The sequence below is a fragment of the Carcharhinus amblyrhynchos genome, chromosome 9 (genome assembly GCF_965287045.1).
Source record: "Carcharhinus amblyrhynchos chromosome 9, sCarAmb.v2.hapA, whole genome shotgun sequence".
Taxonomy (NCBI): domain Eukaryota; kingdom Metazoa; phylum Chordata; class Chondrichthyes; order Carcharhiniformes; family Carcharhinidae; genus Carcharhinus; species Carcharhinus amblyrhynchos.
Window position 1 is genome coordinate 82,473,247 of NC_137332.1, and position 22,568 is coordinate 82,495,814.

Consider the following 22,568-nt stretch of genomic DNA (forward strand, 5'->3'; position numbering starts at 1 on the left):
CCCTCTCCTTCCCCTCCTCCCCCCCTCTCCTTCCCCTCCTCCCCCCCTCTCCTTCCCCTCCTCCCCCCCTCCTTCCCCTCCTTCCCCTCCTCCCCCCCCTCCTTCCCCTCCTTCCCCCCCCTCCTTCCCCCCCCTCTCCTTCCCCCCCCTCTCCTTCCCCTCCTTCCCCTCCTTCCCCCCCCTCTCCTTCCCCTCCTTCCCCCCCCTCTCTTTCCCCTCCTTCCCCCCCTCTCCTTCCCCTCCTTCCCCCCCTCTCCTTCCCCTCCTTCCCCCCCCTCTCTTTCCCCTCCTTCCCCCCCTCTCCTTCCCCTCCTTCCCCCCCTCTCCTTCCCCTCCTTCCCCCCCTCTCCTTCCCCTCCTTCCCCCCCCTCTCCTTCCCCTCCTTCCCCCCCCTCTCCTTCCCCTCCTTCCCCCCCCTCTCCTTCCCCTCCTTCCCCCCCCTCTCCTTCCCCTCCTTCCCCCCCCTCTCCTTCCCCTCCTTCCCCCCCCTCTCCTTCCCCTCCTTCCCCCCCCTCTCCCTCCCCCCCTTCCCCCCCTTCCCCCCCCCCTCCCCCCTCTCTCCTCCCTCCCCCCCACCCCACTCCCCCCCACTCCCCCTCCCCCCCCCTCCCCCCCTCCCCCCCACTCCCCACTCCCCCACTCCCCCCCACTCCCCACTCCCCCTCCCCCCCCCCTCCCCCCCCTCCCCCCCCACTCCCCCCCACTCCCCCCCACTCCCCCCCCACTCCCCCCCACTCCCCCCCCACTCCCCCCCTCCTCTCCCCCACTCCCCCCCTCCTCTCCCCCACTCCCCCCTCCCCCCTCCCCCCCCCCTCCCCCCCCCCCCGCTCCTCCCCCCCTCCCCCCGCTCCTCCCCCCCTCCCCCGCTCCTCCCCCCCCTCCCCCGCTCCTCCCCCCCCTCCCCCGCTCCTCCCCCCCCTCCCCCGCTCCTCCCCCCCCTCCCCCGCTCCTCCCCCCCCTCCCCCGCTCCTCCCCTCCCCCCTCCCCCGCTCCTCCCCTCCCCCCCTCCCCCGCTCCTCCCCTCCCCCCCTCCCCCGCTCCTCCCCTCCCCCCCTCCCCCGCTCCTCCCCCCCTCCCCCGCTCCTCCCCCCCCCCCTCCCCGCTCCTCCCCCCCCTCCCCCGCTCCTCCCCTCCCCCCCCTCCCCCGCTCCTCCCCCCCTCCCCCGCTCCTCCCCCCCTCCCCCGCTCCTCCCCCCCCACTCCTTCCCTCCTCCCCCCCCCACTCCTTCCCTCCTCCCCCCCCCCACTCCTTCCCTCCTCCCCCCCCCCACTCCTTCCCTCCTCCCCCCCCCCCACTCCTTCCCTCCTCCCCCCCCCCCACTCCTTCCCTCCTCCCCCCTCCCTCTGTTGTCTTTCAGAAGGCTGTCTCTGACCTGAAACTTGAGTAGGCCCAATTAAAAATGGAACAGCATCATTCAGTGCTGGTGTAACCTCAAAAGTACCTTAGTGACTGAGTCTTCTCTGCAAGGCAGCAGTAACTGTGATTCACTGCAGCAAAAGTCAAGATCCTCTGGTGAAGCTGCAAATCGCTGTCTACCCATTATTGCTGTGCTGCTATCTAAGGGTTTGGGTGCTACTCACTAACCGAAGTTCTTGAGTCCCAACCCTTGGAATCCCAATGGCAGACACAGGGGATCCAGGAGAAAAGGTCCATAAATATATTACAGGTATCTGTTGGAACTACTTCCACCATAACTTCTCCCCAGGATCTAGTGTTATTCACTGAGGCTGTTGGATGAACATCATTAGAGGTACAGTCATACCATAGGGTGCTGGGGCAGAGGGGTTACTGAGTGACAGTGTGAGGGAGCCAGATTACATAGAAACATAGAAGACAGGAGCAGGAGGAAGCCATTTGGCCCTTCGAGCCTGCTCCGCCATTCACCACGATCATGCCTGATCATCCAATTCAATAGCTTATTAGAAACATTAACATTGGTTTAGACACAGTCAGTAACACAGGGAGCTGGGGGAGAGGGGTTACTGAGTGAGTGTGAGGGAGCTGGATTTAACATCAGTAGAGACACAGTAACAGAGGGTCTTGGGGGAGAAGAGTTACTGAATGACAGTGTGAGGGAGCTGGATTAACATCAGTAGAGACACAGTCAGTAACACAGAGAGCTGGGGGAGAGGGATTACTGAGTGAGTGTGAGGGAGCTGGATTAACATCAATAGAGACACAATCAGTAATACAGGGGACTGGGGGTGACGGGTTACTGAGTGACAGTGTGAGGGAGCTGGATTAACATCAGTAGAGACATAAGCAGTGATATAGGGTAGTACCCTGGTATGAATGGTGTTGAATTGTAATATCACATCTGACAATCAGAACACCTGGGTTTGCAAAACCTCACTTACTGTACTGTCTGGAGACAATACACATCTCTGTAACCTGCGATCAGTGCTCCTTCCACTCACATTGTCAGCCACTTCAGGTCTTGAACAGCAGGTTAGGTGTAAAGATTCGCATTCTAATCAGTAATCTCTAAACTGTCTGTGCTTTATATGCTCTGTCTGAGGCTAGAACTCTCCATTCACGTGACGAAGAGGGAAACCTCGAAAGCTTGTGAGTCTATTATCAAATAAATCGGTTGGACTAAAACCTGGTGTTGTCAGACTTTTTACAATCAGAACGATACCAGGGTTCCTTTGGCTTTTTCCGTATTGACAGATTGCAAAGGTTTCTGGCCAAACATTTAGGTGGGGACGGTGTGCCTTTAAGAGGGCCTTGATGGTGCTATGTTTCTCAGCCAGCTCTGGTTACTCAGAAGGAAGTTGAGTGAGTGTTGAAAATAATTGTAAATTAAAACCCAGCTGACAACTCAGAAGGGGGTTGGGTGAAATTGGTCTTGAGGCAGTAATGTAAAATGGGCGGTAACAAATTGACAGCTCACTCACTCCGTGTCCCCTTTGGATATCCCATTGACTCCCGGACCAGTTTGACACCCCCCAGGAGGGTTCCCTTCCCACAGACACATAGGCCTGGAGCTGGGTTGTGTTACATTCGCATGCCTTTGTGTTTTGCTGTTCTGTGAGTATCAGCAGTTGCAGCAGGCAACAATAAACATCCCTTACTAACCGGACCCCAATCTATGTCCAAACTATTCAGGGCGACTGCTCCATTTACCAGGCTCGGGGAGTGGGAGGATTAATGAGGCAATTGTGGATGTGTAGGAAGAACACAAAAATACAATTTACTCTGAATTCATATTGTGGGATTAAAAATAAGCATAGGAGATGAAAGAAGCCCTTCAACCCCTCAAAACAGTTCCGCCATTTAAAGAAGTCATGGTTGAGCTAAACCTCAATTTAATTTACCGCCTTCGTTTTATATCCGTCAATAACCCAACAAAAATCTGTCTTCCTCAGCCTTGAGATTTTCAGTTGATCCCCAGCCTTGTTTGCTTTTTTTTGTTGGGGGTGGGGGGGTGGGTGGTGAGAGTGTTCCAGATTTAGTTGAGGTGTATAAAATTGTGAAGCACCTGGAGTGGATAAAAAAAGGACCCATTTCCCTTAGCAGAGATGTCACTAACTGGGGATGGGCATTGCTTTAAACTATTTGGTGAAAGGGTTACATGGGAGTTGAGGGGGACGGGGGGTCTTTTTCACCCAGAGTGCGGAAGGGATCTGAAACACAGCAGACAGGCAGAATGGGCTCATCCTCTGTCCCCCTCCCCGCAGGAACTGCGCTCTGTACAGGATATACAGCCACCTGGGGCAAGGCTGTTCGGCCCCTCCTGAGTTGTGCAACCCCCACTGAGCAAAGACTGAGCATTCTGACAATGTAGGAACAGAGAGCCCAGAAGACCATGAAACCTCGGGAACATGTAGGATCAGGCTGATCAGCCAGCCCCTCATGAGGGCAGAGGAAGAGGCAGAAACCCCTCATCACATTTAAAAATCAGTTGTGGACATGCACTTGACGTACGTGATGCAGAGGGCCACAAAGCAAGAGGAAAGAAAGAGGATTAGGCGGGTGTTTTTTTTTCTCTTTTTGGACATGCTGAATGCCCTCCTTGTGTGTCTGAGATGTTCTGTTTATATGTTAAATCTCTTATTTGCATATACAAAGTGAGCAGTTCAGGTGTTAGTAAAGGATGCTCCTGTTCTCACCCATTATGGCAGTTGGCACCTTTCCACCCTCGATAAGGGGCTACAATGGTCTGAGTCACGGGCATGAGACTGTCAAACATATGGATGAATTTTGAGGCTATTATCTGGTCACTATCTAATCGTTGCTCACTGGTGTCACCTGTACAATATACACAGCTAATTGTGATCGTCGTGAGAGCTTGTTGTTTGCAAGTTTATTTCCTGTGTTGCCTCAACATACATTACATCAACTCATTGGCTGTTAAATTCTCTGTGATGTCCAGGGCTGACCAAAGCTATATAAATCTCTCTCGAAAGACACTGCACCTTTCAGAGTAGCAAGTGGTATAGAGTTTAGCTTGCTGGCTGTCAGTTTTGAGAGGCCGAATTAGCTTTGTCCTACATGTTCTGAAAGCTGTATATTCCTTCCTCTGCCCTCATGAGGGGCTGGCTGATCAGCCTGATCCTACATGTTCTTGAGGTTTCACGGTCTTCTGGGCTCTCTGTTCCTACATTGTCAGAATGCTTGTTGTCTTGGATCGGTGTGGGTTGCACAACTCAGGAGGGGCCGAACAGCCTTGCCCCGGGTGGTTGTATATCCTGTACAGAGCGCAGTTTCTGCGGGGAGGGGGGCAGAAGATGAGCCCATTTCTGCCTGTCTGCTGTGTTACTGAGAGGCAATGCCGCTTTAAGAGTTTGTGTGTTTGGAGCTGTGTTCACTCTGGGCTGGGTGTCTGACGTGTGGCAGTGAGAGAGACTGGAGGAGGAGGAGGAGGAGGAGAGGGTCTGCCGGGGCTGGAGGGTGGCTGTGCTGGGCAGACAGAGCGAGGCTCACTCTCTCTCTCTGTGCAGAGGGGGCTGTGACTCGCTAGGCAGCCAGCTCCAGCCGCGCGCGCACACACACATATCATCCCCGGGAAAGCAGCGAGGCTGCAGCTTCCTCCTCCTGTCTCAGCAACAACAAACTATGAAGATAGATGAGTGAGTGTGTGGATGAGAGACAGCAGCAGCAACATGTACGGTCATTACCATCACTTCATGAAGCTCCCTGTCAGCTACAACAACCGTGAGTAACACAGCCACCCTGACTGAGCTCTCCTTCCATCCCTCTCTCCGCTGCAAAAAGTTTCTTTGACTGGGATACATTTATTTTCCTTAAGGCAGGAATTGTTTCGCGCTCTCAGTCACTCGCTTCAGCATTTAAAAAAAAATGTTAACAAACACGGGATCCACTTGGTTCAAAGACAATATAAAAAAAAGCTCTCTTCACCTGGGAAAGCAATGCCCCGCTCTTCCTGCTCTCTCTCAACTTAGGGCGATTTGTTTTCGGGCTGCTCCCCCGCCTGGTCCGGACCAGAGACATCCCGCCCCAAATTCCTGCCAGTGGAAGAGAAAATCAGGGGGGCGCGGGGCAATTCTCTCACTATCCCCCAAATTCAAATATCCCCTCACAAATTAAAATATTCCACTCTCTTTTCTCTCCCCCCATTAAAATAGCCCTCAAATCAAAAGATTCCTCTCTCCCCAAAATTAGAATATCCCCCAAAATTAAAAGATTTCCCTCGCCCCAAAAATTTTCTCCTTTCCTCCAAAATTTCATCCCTCCCCAACATTTTGACTTACTCAAAGCCATTCAGGATTAAAATCACCTCCCGCCTGAGCACAGAGCACTGGGGGGAGAAAGGGGAGTGTGAAGTGTGGCATTTTTGAAAAAACACTCCAAGTTCCCAGGGCGCAGTCCATCCCTTTCCAATAAAGACTTTAGCTAAAGTCAGATTCTGTTAACCAGTTATCTCTTTCTGCTGGGCCAGTGTGATTGGTAGAATATACAGCTAACCGTGATCCCGGTGTAGGTCTGACCACCAATCCCGAGAACCGACTGCAAAAATCGCCCAGTGTACAAAATCTGTGGTAATGTATGGCAGTGTATATTCAATATAAAGATGTAGCATTCAGTCATTCAGTATCTTCTGTATAAACGTACAGCACTTACCCTTAGAGTGAATTCTCTGTTAGTATGTACTCAACGTTATGTAGTAAATGTGCTGCACTTGTCTAATATTCTTTATAAAATGTATAGCTTTCACTTTCATCCAGTTTACCCAAAATGCTGTGAGCATGCTTTTATCTCTTCTGAATATACAGCACCTGACATTGTGACAGTATACAATCTGTATAAATCTGTGTGCTCACTGTTGTTTCCTTTATGATTCATTCTGTTTCAATGTGCAGCATTGAACAGTGTGTTACACATGAGTGTACAGTGACCTATGTTATGCCTCCCTGCCAATGCCAAGTAGTAAGAAGTCTCATAACACCAGGTTAAAGTCCAACAGGTTTATTTGGTAGACTTGTTGGACTTTAACCTGATGTTGTGAGACTTCTTACTATGTTTACCCCAAGCCAACGCCAGCATCTCCACATCAATGCCAAGTAGGCCCAGGGCAAGTACAGCACGTGTTAAATGTAGAAAAAAGCCCCTTCGCCAATGTCCTATCAAACATTCACAAGGGTACATTACAGACTGGAATCTTATCAAGGGGTTTGGGTGGTTTATATATAAAATAACAGATACCTGGGAGTGAGTTGCAGATTGGAATTTAATCGAGAGGTTTGGGTGGGAATGAAAAATTTAAGAGAAAGCAATATATTTGCTTTTTTGAGGTCAGATTGCAGCTGTTAGAATTTGGCTGTGTGACTCAGATGTTTATTGCTCCCAAGATGCAGAAAGATAGACCTGAAGATATTTGTCTGTCTGTCTGTTCCCTCCCCCTGAGTTTCCCATTGTAAACTAGTTAAGTCAGCTAATCTTGGACAAGGTGGTGCTAAGAGGGTTTTGAGGCTCTTTGAATAAGAGTTGCAAAGGGCTTCACATGATGTTGATAGGAAAACACTCTAACCAGTGTGAGTTCAGATACATTTTCATGGTTTTGGAGTGTTGAAGGTTAAGGAAATACGCCACCAGAGTGCAAATTCTCCCTTTCCATTTTTGTTCTGAAATGTCAGTTGCTCCCTCCCTCATTGTTCGCGTGCTGTTGGAGTTTGGGAGAATGATTCTTGAGCATGGGATCACACTCTTTCTTTGGGTTGTGATACCAACTGGGTCATTTTGGGGTCCCCTTTCAGATTTGAACCTGTACTTTAGTGTCAGTCCTTGTTGTATTGCCTCAGTGCCCTGGAGATTGATTTTCAACATGGCTGGTGTCCACTAAGCACACACAGCTAAGTTAAACCATCCAGAGGTAGAACTTCACACACCTGCATTTGTGGCAGAGCCCTTATACAACTCTTCGTGCAGCCACTGAGGATGTGGCATTGGACTTGAGGTGGAGTATGAATTGGACGGTGGCCAATCCATTTTTTGTCCCTCCAAGAAATCTTGCTTCAGACTTCTATAACTGAAAGTCTTTGGCCAGCAGAAACTGCAGAATCCTCTTCACGAAAGACTGATCTAGGTAAACAATGGTGGCAATAGTTTCTTCAGTCGAACACTATAACACTGCCAGAAGCCTATCGGTAGAACCAATATGAGAAGCATAGAAGGAGGCCATTCAGTCAGCCACACCTGTGGCAGCTCTTTGAAAGAGCTGTTTAATTAGTCCCACATCGCACCATTTTCTCAATAACTCTGCAAATTAGCTCTCTTCATATGCATGTCATAAGTACCTCTTAAGGATTTCTCCAGAATCTGATTCTACCTCCCTTCCATGTGAATTGCAGATTTTAGCTCTCATCCATGAAAATAAATTTCTCCTCATTCCCCTTGGTTCCTCTGTCAATTATTTTCAATCTATGACCTTTTCTTACTGACCCACTCTGCAGAGGGAATAATTTCTCTCTGCTCACTATCAAAAACCCCTCACAATTTTGAACACCACCTCCATTTAACCTTGCCTTGACCTTCTCTAAGGAGAACAATCCACTCTTCTCTTGTCTCTCTACAGAACTGAAATCTCTCATTCCCAGTAAATCACCTCTACAGCCCCTCCAACCACTTGATGTTCTTTCTAAAGTGTGATGCCTGGAATTGTACACGATGCCCCTGCAGAAGCCTAACCAGTGACTTCTAAAGGTTTTTGTGTGTCTTCCTCATTTTTGTATTCAGTGCCCCTATTTACAAAGCCAAGTTTCCCATTCACAATCTTGATCACCTTTTCAGCTCTACCTCCACCATCAAAGATTTGTGTGTGTCCACCTCTTGTCCATCTGCACTTGCACTCTCCTCAAAATAGTATCCTGACCCCCCCCATAGTGTTCCTCCCCAAAGTGCGAAGCTTCACATTTTTCCATGTTAAACCGCATCAGCCTGTATCTGCCCATTTCACAGGTCTTTCTATATCCACCTGAAATCTGCGACAGTAGACAATGGTTTATTGTGTCACCAAGCTTTGTATCATCACCAACTGCATTGTGCATCCGAAACCACCAGGCAATACCCTGTTTTACACGGCAGAGCTGTTACACCATGCAATACATGAGGTATTATTCTTCTAATAAGGCAAAGGAGAATCCAAAGAGCTTCTACAAATACATAAAAGGCAGAAGAGTGACTAAGGACAGAATAGGACCTCTTAAGGATCACCAAGGTCATCTATGTGTGGATCCACAAGAGATGGCTGAGGTCCTAAATGCATATTTCTCATCAGTATTTACTGTTGAGAAAGAGATGGATGTTAGGGAACTTGGGGAAATAAATAGTGATGTCTTGAGGATTGTACATATTACAGAGAAGGAGGTGCTGGAAATCTTAAAGCGCATCAAGATAGATAAATCCCCAGGACCTGATGAAGGGTATCCCAGGACATTGTGGGAGGCTAGGGAGGAAATTACAGGTCCCCTAGCAGAGATATTTGAATCATTGACAGCCACAGGTGAGGTGCCTGAAGATTGGAGGGTGGCAAATGTTGTGCCTTTATTTAAGAAGGGCTGCAAGGAAAAGCCTGGGAACTACAGATGGGTGAGCCTAACGCCTGTAGTGGGTAAGTTGTTAGAAGGTATTCTGAGAGACGGGATCTACAGGCATTTAGAGGCAAGAACTGATTAGGGACAGTGAGCATAGTTTTGAGTGGAAAATCATGTGTCTCAAATTAAATTGAGTTTTTTGAAGGGGATAGATGAGGGCAGTGCTGTCAACATTGTCTACATGGACTTTAAAAAGGGCTTTGACAGGGTACCACATTGTGGTTGTTGCATAAGGTTAAATCTCATGGGATCCAGGATGAGGTAGCCAATTGGATACAAAATTAGCTTAATGCCAAAAGAAAAAGGATGTTTGTAGAGGGTTAGTTTTCAAGCTGGAGGCCTGTGACTGGCAGTGTGCCTCAGGGATCACTGCTGGGTCTACTGTTGTTTGTCATTTATATTAATGATTTGGATGAGAATTTAGGAGGCATGGTTAGCACGTTTCCGGACGACACCAAAATTGGTGGAATAGTGGACAGTGAAGAAGGTTGTCTAGCATTGCAACGGGATCTTGATCAATTGGACCATTGGGCTGATGAATGACAGAATTTAGATAAATGTAAGATGATGCATTTTGGCAGATGGAACTAGGGCAGGACTTACTCAGTTAATGTTAGGGCACTGCAGAGAGTTATAGAACAAAGAGATTTAGGAGTACAGGTTCATAATTCCTTGAAAGTGGAATCACAGATGAACAGAGTGGTGAAGGCATTCAGCATGCTTGGTTTTATTGGTCAGAATATTGAAAACAGGAGTTGGGACATCTTGTTGGAGTTGTACAAGACATTGTTAAGGCCACACTTGGAATACAGTTCTGGCCACCCTATTATAGAAGGACTATTTTTAAATAGAAAGAGTGCAGAAATGATTTAGTAAGAAGGTACCAGGACTTGGTTTGAATTAAGGATAGACTGGACAGAGTGGAACTTTTTCCCTGGAGCATAGGAGGTTTAGGGGTGATCTTATAGAAGTCTATAAAATAATAAGGGGCATAAACAGGGTAGATAATCAACAGCTTTTCCCAAAAGTAGGAGAGCCTAAAATTAGAGGGTATAGATTTAAGGTGAAAGGGGAGAGTTTCAAAAGAGTCCAGAGAGGCAATTTATTTCCACACAGTGTACTGCCAGAGGTAGTAGTAGAGGGGGGTACAATTTTGTCTTTTTTAAAAAGCATTTAGATGGTTACATGGGTATAATTGGTATAGAGGAATATGGGCCAAATGTGGCAGTTGGGATTAGCTTAATTTAAAAGCCGGGCAACATGGACAAGTTGGACTGAAGGGCCTGTTTCCATCCTGTAAACCTCCATGACTCTATGACACTAATAAGTTGTAGCTGTGCATAACTTGGGTGTGTCCCTAAAACCACTGGATGTAAATCTGTTGTCTTCCTATGGGCAATTCGAGCTCAACTGAACCACTCATCATTTGGAGATAAATTGACTTCCTTTAGTTGACAGAAATTTGTACGTATGGCTGTGCAACGCGACGTGTGACAGTTTTCAGAATTTTGAGACAGACACTCCGCAATCTCCTTTGCATTTGCATGGCGCACTTATATGTCAATAGTGGTAATGTTACAGGAAATGGGTGTGATGTTGGCATTTCACTTCTGGCCATTGTGCATTTTTCTTCTTACAAAGAAGAGGAGCGTTCTCCCCTGTGTCCTGAGCAATGTTAATTCCTCAACCAGCGTCAGTAAAACAGGTTATCATGTCACTACTGATGTGGGAGCTTTCCGTGTGTAAATTGGCTGCTTACAACAGGGATTGCAATTAATACTTCATGACCTGTGAGGTGCTTTGGGGCAGGTGCTAGACAAATGCAAGTTCCTTTCCTCTTTCTGTGTGGCAGCGCAGTTTGATAATAAATGACAGCGTCTGAAATTGTGTTGTATCAGCAAACACTGTCACAAGACACTTGGTTTCAGAGCATGGAAATACTCGTAGAACAGATTTGACTTGTTTTGATTCAAATTCAGTGGCTGGGCCAGACCTACCCCAGGGGCTGACAGATAGTTGGGCAGCAGTATGTTGAAGTAAATGCCACTTTGCGCACACAGGCTGAAATGCCCCCCTTTGTGGAGGATTGGCAAAGGGTGCTGGAGGTGGAATATGTGAAGGTGAGGGTCACACCATTCTAGACTGGCTGCTTTGTCAACGAGAGAAAATGCCTCACAGATAAGCAGCCTGTTCACATCTGAGCACCTTCTCTTTTTTTTTGCCCCTTCACTGCCCTGTTGCCTTCCCACCAACTGGGTGGAAAATGGCAAGAGCTCAACGCTGAAAGAAAGAGCAACAGGAAATGGGGTTTATTTATCTCCTTTAAGGCTGTGTTTGCTGTTAATGCCTCACATGCACATTTGTATGCTGATGGCAGACCCAGCTTAGTGGCCACCATCTTTATAGGGGGCAATGGGCAGGAAGGCATATGCACAGCCACTAGCCACCATCTTTATTGGGGGCAGTGGGCAAGAGGTTACATGCACAGCTACCACTTTTATAGGGGGGCAGTGGGCAGGAGGGCACATGCACAGCCACCATCTTCATAGAGAGTGGTATGCAGCGCTGTCCCTGGCAGCAAAAGGAGAGAATGTTGTGAATTTCTATCCTGGACTAACACTGATGGATTTTGGAAACAACTTTTAAAGGAGGTTAGAAGGAGAGGACTTGAAGGCGGGAAAGTAAAATCTTTTCCTTTGTGGGGTATCACGCTGCAGTCGTGTTGATTTGGTGTGGCTAAACTCTGTCTCACTAATGTAAATTGCTGAAAGTGTGAAGACTATATTGCCCCCCTCATTCCACTCCTTTCCCCACTTCTGTCACTCTTGAATTCCAGGCTGCAAGTACAGCAGCAATGTAATTGATTTCTTGCCTGTGTACACAGATATCGGCAGCCATCTTGTTTGGCTCGATTGCATTGGCAGGAAACAGTGTCCCTTTAACCCAAACAAATGTTCCCTAAATGGCACAGGAGGATGGCTGGAGAAAAGCAAGGAGGTGGGGGTGGGTGGGACGAGACAGTGCAATGGGTCACCAAAAGCCTGGTTTAAAAGGGGCATTTTGAGTTGGATTTTAAAAGCTGTTGAAGAGAGATAGAAAGGCAGAGAAGATTAGGACTGTCACAAGTGGAAGAATTGATCAATAAAGGTAGATCTATGGGGGAAAGAGGAGAAGGATGGAGATAAAGTCCAGAGACAATATGCTTTTACAGAATCTGCACAACTCTGAAAACTTGCATCCTCCCCATCTCCAGTTTGATAGCCACCTGCACTTCATTACCTGAAGTGCATTTTTCTGAAAAAAAACCTTGTATTGAAGTCCTTTGTGTCAATGATGGTTCACACATGTCATCTCCATTCCCTCTCTCTCATTTAGTTGTGTCTGCATTAAGCAAGATCACCGTGATAAGAATAGGGCAGGGGAGAAGGCTCGGGTAAAATACTCTGTCAGAGAGTTGGTACAGACTTGATGGGCTGAATGGTCACCTTGTGCCCTATAGGGATTCTGTAGGGATTCTATGGTGCGTTCCAGACAGTCACCATCTTATGGGTGAAAGTTTTTCCTTACATCCCCTCTAAACCTCCTGCCTGTACCTTAAATTTGTGCCTCCTAGTCATTGATCTCTCCACCAAAAGGAAAAGTTTCTTCCTGTCTGCACTATCTATGTCCCTCAATTTTTATATCAATCATGCTCCCCCCTCTAGTCTTCTGTGCTCCAAGGAAAACCACCCAAGGTCTATTCAATTTCTCTTCATAACTGAAACTCTCCAGCCTCGGCAACGTTCTGGATACATTCCTTCTGCACTCTATCCAGTGCTATCATGTCCTTCTAATAAACTGAATTCCAGAACTGCACACAATTGTGCTTCTCGGAGCTTGTTTCTCAACACGCTGTCTCACCAGGCAAACCACCGGCACAATCAGGCTACTTCACATAATGCCAGTCGAAACTTAGGACTGCAGGTCTTGTGGGCAGAGAGTGGGATAATTAGACAAAGACATGACTGAGGTCTGGGAGATAAGCACTGAACACTGCCAGTGAGAGTTATTACTTAACGTACAAGTTACTTCCCAGTAAACACGCGTTGTGCAGCAGCTGGTCACTGTCAACTTATATGTGTGTATATACATTATATATGCAAAATGTTTCTAATTACACCACGGCAGACACAAGTACTATGGTGTGACTGGGATCTCAGCAACATACAATAGTGGGCGGATGACATTTTCAGAGTGAATGGAGAAAAACACCCAGCCATCTATTTCTAGATTCTATTCTTCTGATCAAGCATCTCAAAAATACTTTGGAGCAGTAAGTATAGGTTATTCGATCTGTTGTTATGTTTGTCAGTTGTAACTCTATGGGAAGCACCGTTTCCTATGGCCAGAAGGTTGTGGGTTCAAGTCAAAGAACAATACAGCACAGCAACAGGCCCTTCAGCCCTCCAAGCCTGCACCGATCATGTATTCCTAACTAGACCATCTGTTTATATCCCTCTATTCCCAGCCTATTCATGTGGCTATCTAAATAAGTCTTAAATGATCCTAGCATGTCTGCCTTAACCACCTTATTTGGAAGTGCATTTCCAAGCCCCCACCACGCTCTGTGTAAAATACGTCCCCCACATATCCATCTTGAACCTTGCCCTCCCTTTACCATGAGCTTGTGACTCCTTGTGTTTGTCATTTCTGACCTGGAAAAACCTTCCAACTGTTCACCCTATCTATGCCCTTCATAATTTTATACACTTCTATTAGGTCGCCCCTCAACCTCTATCTTTCCAGGGAGAACAACCCTAGTTTACGCAATCTCACCTCATACCCTTTATACCAGGCAACATCCTGGTAAACCTTTTCTGCACTCTCTCCAAGGCCTCCACGTCCTTCGCATAGTGTGGTGACCAGAACTGGACACAGTATTCCAGATATGGCCTAACCAACATCCTATATAACTGCAACATCACATGCCAACTTTTATACTGTATGTCCTGTCCAATAAAGGCAAGCATGCCATATGCCGCCTTCACCTTTTCTACCTGTGCTGTCACCTTTAAGGATCTGTGGACTCGTACACCCAGGTCCCTCTGTGTGTCTATACTCCTGATGGTTCTGCTATTTATTGTATAGCTCCCCCCTGCATTAGATCTACCAAAATGCATCACTTCGCATTTATCTGGATTAAATTCCATCTGCCATTTCTCTGCCCAGTTTTCCAGCCTATCTATATTCTGCTGTATTCTGACAATGTTCATCCCTACCCACAACTCCAGCAATCCTTGTGTCATCCTCAAACTTACTAATCAGACTAGCTACATCTTCTTCCAAATAATTTATATACATCACAAACAGCAGGGGTCCCAGTACAGAGCCCTGTGGAACACCACTAGTCCCAGACCTCCAAAAAGGAAAAGACCCTCCCCACTGCTACCCTCTGTCTTCTATGGCCAAGCCAGTTCTGTAGACATCTAGCTAGTTCACCTTTGATCCTGTGAGATTTAACCTTTTGCACCAGTCTGCCATGAGGAACCTTGTCAAATGCTTTACTTAAATCCATGTAGACGACATCCATAGCCCTTCCCTCATCAATCATTTTTGTCACCTCCTCAAAAAAACTGAACCAAATTTGTAAGGCATGACCTCCCTCGTACAAAACCATGTTGTCTATCGCTAATGAGACTATTCAGTTCTAAATGTGTATAGATCCTATCTCTAAGAATCTTCTCCAACAATTTTCTCTAACAAGTCCCACTCCAAAGCCTTGAGCCTGTGATTCCCTGTGAAATATGCCAGGAGTTCCATTTCACTATAAATTATTGCACACAAAGTGCTTTTTAGGGGAAAAGTTTCAGGCGATGGTGCCTATATAGATACAAGCTCCCTCACTGCCTGCCCCCCTCCGCCCCCCCCCCCCCCCCCCCCCAACACGCACGCGCGCGCACACGCTCACACACACGCTCACACACACTCTCACACACACTCTCACACACACTCTCACACACTCTCACAAACAAAACCCATGTTGTAGGGAGGGGGCCAACGAAAGGACTTTTTTTTATTTTCATGACCTCGAGACAGTTGGAAACACTCTCCTGCGAATGAAGTACAGGCTATTGTTTTAAATGTGGGGAAATGCAGCAGTCTCACACAACAATAAATAGCCATTAGGATTCAAATGCAGTTTGCCACAGCCAGATTTTTAGAATATATCTCAGCTGCTCTTACTCCAGCGGGATTGTCCATCTGAAGTCAAGAGATATATAAGTGAATCAGATGGTCAGCAGTGAACGATCAAACATAGTCCATTTAACACTTATTTAATCGTTTACAGGATGTGGGCGTCGCTGGCTAGGCCAGCATTAGTTGACCATCCTCAATTGCCTTTTGAGAAGGTGGTGGTGAGCCACTGTCTTCAACCATCGCAGTCCCTGAGGTGTAGGTACACCCACAGTGCTGTTCGGGTTTTCCAGGATTGAGACAGTAAAGGAACGATGATATATTTTCAAATCAGGATGGTGTGTGCTTTGGAGGGTACATTGCAGGTGGTGGTGTTCCCATGCGTCTGCTGCTCTTGTCCATCCAGGTGGTGGAATTCATGAGTTTGGAAGGTACCGTTGAAAGAGTTTTTGTGAGTTTCTGCAGTGTATCTTATAGATGGTACACACAGCCACTGTTCAGTGGTTGAGGGATTGAAGTTTGTGGAAGGAATAGTGATCAAGCAGGCTGCTATGTTGAGCTTCTTAAGTGTTGTTGGAGTTGTACTCATCCAGGCAAGCAGAGAGTATTTCATCACACTCCTGACTTGTGCCTGGTAGACAGAGGACAAGCTTTGGAGAGTCAGGAGGTGAGTTACTCACTGCAGGATTATTGGTCTTCGATCTGTTTTGATAGGCACAGTATTTATATGGCTAGTCCAGTTCACTTTCTAGTCAGTATGATGATACTAGGGCATTCAGTGATGGTCACGCCATTGACTGTCAAGGGGCGATGGTTAAATCATCTCCTGTTGGAGATGGTCATTGCCTGGCACTTGTATGTGAGAATGCAATTCAACACATGTTGGGACCAAAGCTGAAATGAGGTCAGGAGCTGAGTGACCCTGGTGGAACATCAGTGACCAGATTACTGATGAGTAAGTGCCACTTGATAGCACTGGTGACAACATCTTCAATCACTTTGAGAGACTAGATAGATGGGCTGGTAATTGGTCAGGTTGGATTTGTCCTATTTCATGTGTACAAGTAATATCTGGGCAATCTTCCACATTGCCACGTAGGTGCCAGTGTTGTAACTGTAATGGAATAGCTTGGCTAAGGCTGTGGCAAATTCTAGAGCACAAGTCTTCAGTACTATTTCCAGAATTTTGTCAGGGCCCATAGCCTTTGCAGTATCCAGTGTCTTCAGCCATTTCTTGATTTCACATGGAATGAATTGAAATGGCTGAAGACTGATATCTGTGATGCTGGGGACCTTTGGAGAGGCAGAAATGGCACTTGGCAATCTTCTAGCTGAAAATTGTTGAAGTGCTTCAGCCTGATCTTTTGCACTGATGTGCTGTGCAGACCCCTCCTCCAGTCAGTTGTTTAATTGTCCACCACCATTCACAGCTGGATGTGGCAGGAATGCAGAGCTTAGATCTAATCCATGGTTGTGGGATGGTTTAGCTCTGTTTATCACTAGCTGTTTATGTTTGGCACACAATCCTGTGTTGTAGCTTTACCAGGTTAACACCTCATTTTTAGGTTTGCCTACTGTTGCTCTTTCCATGCCCTCCTGCACTCCTTATTGAACCAGTCTTGATTCCCTGGCTTGGTGGTAATGGTAGAGTGGGGATATGCCAGGTTATGGGGTTACAGATTGTGGTTAAACACAATTCTGCCAAACATAGAATTAGCACACAGAGCCTCATGGATGCCTAGTTTTGAACAAGTGCTCACGCAAACGTCCCCTCATCTCCCGTCTGGTCCTATCAATCTAGTTTTTGTTCCGTTCTCTCTTAAGTCCTTGTCTAGTTTCCCAGAAAATCTATCTAAATTGACAAGAGGAAAAAACCTGAGTGTTTCCTCCTGAAGGCTCTTAAAGGGTATTCAGCAAGCCAATAAAACTATTAGTCTTATCAGTTTGAGACAGATGAGTTGTCAACACAAGGCAGTACTACTTCTGACATGTCGGAAGGGCCTGTATTCTGCAGCGCAGCATGGGGCTGACTGGCTTAAACACCCTTTAAAGTGTCAGCCGTGGCTCAGTGGGTGGCACTCTTGCCTTGGAGTCAGAAGGTCGTGAGTTCAAATCCCACACCAGAGCCTGGAGCACAAAACCCAGATGAACAGTCCTGTGCAGCACTGAGGGAACCTGCACTGCACAGTCAGAGAGTAATAGCACTACAGGAACTTATAACGTAGGCGGGGGACATTGGTGAGAGAGTGCCGTGTTAGCTCCTTGAAAGCCGGGGTGTGTGCCGGTATTGGCTTCTTGAAAGGACAATTGTGCTTTGTACAGCCCTACTTTTCACCTGTACTCCCTGTATGTCCCAGACTGACAGCCCCTTTAAATTGATTGATGGAATGCGAGGAGGTTGTTATACAAGGAGAGGTTGGAGTGGGACACTTCTTTATAACAAGTTTCCGTGTCAGAGGCCTATCTTTTGAATGATGTCATTTCACCAGAGCCCTGTCTGCCTTTTTGGGCAAGTGCAAAGGATTCTCTGGCTCTGATGGGGTATTGTCCATTGGCCGATATTAATTTCTGCACCCACAAGATGGAAACTAATTATTTATTCATTACTGCTTTGCTGTTTGTGTTATTTTTGCTGTGGGTGAATTAGCTGTGTCATAGGGGTGACACAGTGGTTAGCACTGCAGCCTCTCAGCGCCAGGGACCCTGGTTCGATTTCCAGCTTGGGTCACTGTCTGCATGTTTGCACGTTTCAAACTACGTGGGTTTCTTCTGGGTGCTCCGATTTCCTCCCATGGTCCAAAGATGTGCAGGTTAGGATTGGCCATGTTAAATTAGTGTCAGGGGGACCAGTTATGGGTCAGGGCCTGGGTGGGATTGTGGTTGGTGCAGTCTTCATAGGCCAAATGGTCTCTTTCTGCATAGGATTCTCTGATAGAATCACTATGATACACTCCCTTCATTACAGCAGTGTATAATATGCGACTGGCACAGTGTCAACCTGCCCCTCCCTCCCTGGCAGGGCAGTCTGCACGGTGTCACTCCAACCCCCATCCCCGCAGGGCAATCCGGACAGTCAGTCCCTTTCCACTTGCGACAGATGAGAAGGTGAAGGGGAGGCGGTGTCCTTGTAGAGAAAATTTAAATGATGTGTTTTGTTTTCCATTTATCCTAACGCTGGGAAAACATTGTGCCATGTTTGGTCACTAGCTGTGGAAAGAGGAAACTTTCTTGTCATCCCAAGGCCTATTCAGCCCTCCTATGTCTTTAACAAGGCTTCCCTTGTATTGCAACAAGTATCCTTAGCAACACTGTTGCTCAACGCTCTCAGCCTACACAACTTTCTGAGACTGTTCACAAGTGGATCTTATCTGTACCAACACTCACTCGCTCCATCCCAAGATCAGGCAATCCTCCAAATCCCACTCCAGACATTACGAAGCCCACCTCTTGTCAAGTGCTTTCCCTCCAGTTTCACCTGTGCATTACCAAAGGCAGGTGAATTATTAACCAGCTAGGCCTCCGGCTTTGGTGCTCCTACTGTAGTTATCCGAGCCAACTCAATGTGGCAAGTAACAAACTAAAGGATTTACTCATTGAGAAGAGCTATATACAACAAAGGGTACAACAATACAAGTCTATTCCTGACTCCAACTGCAGCCTCCAGCCTGGCAATGCTCACCCTCACTCACGATAGAGCGCAGGCATGCAAACCTGGGCCTATTCGTTCCGACCCAGTCACGTGGCCTGCAAAGGATCGCCCATTAAAGGGCTCATGATACCACACCGACCGTGGAGAACTGCTTCAGTGCTGAGTCCAGCCTTGCCCCCACTCAAGTCCCCTCGATTCTTTTTTCTCATTGTAGCACACCACAACATGATATGCCTAAACATTGCCAACGGGTCAAATCGCGCAAGAGGATTGGCAGAGCTCCTAACTCTACCAGGGTGCACAAATTAAGCATTAGTAAGAGAAACCCCTGTAATATGAGAGGCTGTCTTGTATCTGGGACTGTTTTCTTGACCGGCACTCAATCCTTAGCTTCAGAAGCCTGTACAGAATGTGCCCCTCAGTTGATGCACTGGGAGTTTGGCATTTTGCCATCTTTTCTTGGGAGTTCTTTGCTGTTCAGTATTTCAAGTCACTTTGGAGTTCCTGAATGTTCAGCAGCCGGATCTCTAGAGAGCCTCTCGAAAGAGGATCTGTGTTAAACTTTAACACCAACGTCCTACAAAGGACTTTATTTTCTTCCCTCACCACCACCACACACAGCATCCCCACCCCGCCTCCCCGCGCCATCCCTGTACAAATAAGAGCTTCAAAGAGAGGCTTCCCAGTCAGATAGCAGATCCTCGATCGAGAGCTGCAGGGGTCCAACGGCCAAGGGTTCGGATGCTGATGCAATATCTTTGCGTCAACGTGTCTGCCGCTTTGTTGGCTCAGTGCAGCGGGCTCTCAGCTGATCACTTTGACTCATGCAGCTGCCCAACATTGCAACATTTTCAAATTTTGTGTTGGTGTGATAAAAGGGTAACCTTGCCCCACCTCCCCCACCCACACGTCTCAACTGCAAGGACAAATGCTTGTTCCTTGCTGCTAGAACGTTAAAGATCTTCTTGTCAATCGTGCACTGAGACCTCTTGCTTATCCCCCCCATTCACTCCAGAAATGGTTATTTCTGCAGTGACCAGTTCTGCCAGGCTTGCCTGAGCATACTGCCCTATGCCTCCTGGACATTGGGCCACAGTGAGGGTCAGAGTATTGGAGCCTATCCCTCTCCTCATGACTGTACTTCCCTCCGGACGTAGTAAGAAGTCTTACAACACCAGGTTAAAGTCCAGCATGTTTATTTGTAGCAAATGCCACTAGCTTTCAGAACTGGCTGTTCCTTTGTCAGGTGGGATGGCTGGAGAGGGTGGATGGGGTGGGGGCCAGAGAGTGGTCAGAGGGTGTGGATGGGGTGGGGGGGGGGGGCAGGGTGTAGCTGGATGGGGTGGATGAATGGGAACAGGGGGTGTTGTTAGTGGTTGTCATCTAATTCTGGGCTTTTGGAGAAAGGGACAAAATCATGTGACATAATCGTGGGGACATTTTCTTACTCTTTATTCATGATTGAGGGGAGCACAAGGCACAGAACCTCAGTACCTCCATCAACATAAACCTCTGTCACTTTTATCTGAACCCTCACCAAACCCAGCTCGTCATTTGTCCTTGCCATGCTAGCTTGCCCCCGATCCAGCAGCAATTTTAAAATCCTCAGATCCTCCCGTCCCTGCGATCTCCTCCAGCCCAACATCTCTATGTCGGATTTTAATCATTACCCCCAACCCAATCCAAATCTCTCTATCTCTGTCTCCTTGGATCAAGCTTTCAGCAAACTGTCCTAACACCTCTTTACGTGGCTGGGTGTCAGATATTGTTCCAGGACACTCCTGCAAATCATTATGGAATGTTTTGCTGTTGTGAAAGGTGCTATATTAATGCAAACTGTTGTTAACTTGCGCAGGAAGAGGGCGGGGGTGGGCTAGTGGTGAATGTGGGGGTGTCAGGAAGCAGTTTGAGCGTAGGGCTGGACTGCGTCTCTGTTAGGATAAGTGGTTAATAACCTAGCACTGTATGAGCAGACACCAATCATTATCTAAGTGTGCCTGCAGCCAGGTAACAGGCAAATCAACTCCAATTTGTCGGCATCATTGTGATTGGTGCGGAGCTTAATGGAAGGATTAGGAGTGAGCAGGTGCCTGACTTGTCTGGTAATCCAATCACTGCTCTCTTAATTCCTGATAATACTTTTTAGGCTCCTGTATGTTTTGTTCCCAAGTTAAGCTGTTTGCTGGTTACAGGGAAAGATACAGAAGCGAACACAGCCTTTGTTGTGGGATCTAAGCAAAGCAGCCAGACTAAACACTATCTTTGTAGCGCATTGCGGGAGGTTTGTACAGACAGAGCAACATCCAATCATTTCAGCATGTTCGTAACCCACAGTTGTGATTGGTTCAGTTTTCAGTGCGTTAGGGTAGCTACCCAATGTCAGTTTCTAATATGCCAACCGCTCCAAGGGGCGGACAGATCCACATGTCTGTGTGCATTGTGAGCATAAGTGTTTTCACCCACTTGCATGTTCTTGCACATACACATTCCCAGTCCAATCGGTGTTGGAGATATTGGGTTTGTACAATTTGGAAAATTGGTCAAATGGGTGCAGTCAACACTAAGGAAATGCCCACATTAGGGAGGTGGCCGATCCTTTAAACAGTTTCTTTGCCATGGTATCAGATGGATTGGTCTTATTGATCTGGCTATGTAACTATATATTGGTTCATCCCATTATAAATGATGAGGTCTGTCTAGAAATGTATGCGTTATATGGATCTCTGCAAAGACGTGTTCTTTTTTCAGGCTTTATCTTCCTGCTTCACGTCTGCTTCTTCATAAGAGACTAACTATACAACCAATTGATTTAAAAACTTAACTGTGACACTGCTAAGTGCTAATTGAATAATATCTCCAGGTCAGGGAAGAGTTTTTGTGGTTGGTTTTTGGAAGAGGGAACAAATGAACTAGCATTTATAACTTGCCACTCATGGACCTCAAGATGTACAAAAGTATGTTACAGCCAATGTTTCTGAAGCGTGCTCACTGTTTGTAATGTTGGAATCACAGTAAGTTGCGTTCAGCAGGATCTTACAGGCAGCAACACAATAAGTGACCTGATTTAGAGATGTTGGTTGAGAGGTAAATATTGGCCAGGACAATGGGTGGCATGGCACAGTGATTAGCGCTGCTGTCTCACAGCACCAGGGACCTGTGTTTAATTCCTGGCTTGGGTCACTGTCTGTGTGGAGTCTGAATGTTCTCCCCATGTCTGCATGGGTTTCCTTCGGGTGCTGTGGTTTCCTCCCACAGTCCAAAGATGTATGTGTTAGGTCGATTGGCCATGCTAAATTGCTCCTTCGTGTCAGGGAGATTAGCAGGGTAAGTATGTGGGGTTACGGAGATAAGGCGTTGGTGGGATTGTGGTTGGTACGATTTGATGGGATGAATGGCCTCCTGCACTGTAGGGATTCTATGACAACTCCCCTGCCATTTTATTTAAAACAGGGCTTTGAAATCTTTTGCATCTGCCAGGATGGGGCCTCAGTTTTATCATCTCATCCAAAAGATGGCACTGTGACAGTGCAGCGCTCCCTCAGTACTGCACTGGAATCTCAGCCCGGGTTTATCTGGTCAGGTCTCTGCAGTGGGATAAGAATGCAGGTCTGCAGGTGCAAGTCCCACCCATTGAGCCTAGGTTAACTTTCCAGCACCGAAGTAGCATTGCCCCCTGTAGGTATGACTGTGG

The 22,568-nt window shown here is 47.3% G+C and overlaps 1 protein-coding gene across 3 annotated transcripts in view; it reads left to right on the forward strand.

Annotated features, from left to right (window-relative positions):
• LOC145347962 (retinoic acid receptor RXR-gamma-A-like) overlaps positions 1-22,568 on the forward strand; it is a 191,930-nt gene that overhangs the window by 91,526 nt on the left and 77,836 nt on the right. The window contains exon 1 of one of the 3 annotated variants that reach the window (XM_080195982.1): positions 4,987-5,158. The exons of the other annotated variants lie outside the window; for them this stretch is intronic. Within the exon in view, the coding sequence (XP_080052108.1) occupies positions 5,086-5,158 (73 nt within the window). The 5' untranslated portion in view covers positions 4,987-5,085. Of the gene's footprint in view, positions 1-4,986; positions 5,159-22,568 lie in introns of those variants that run through there. 3 annotated transcript variants of the gene reach the window in all.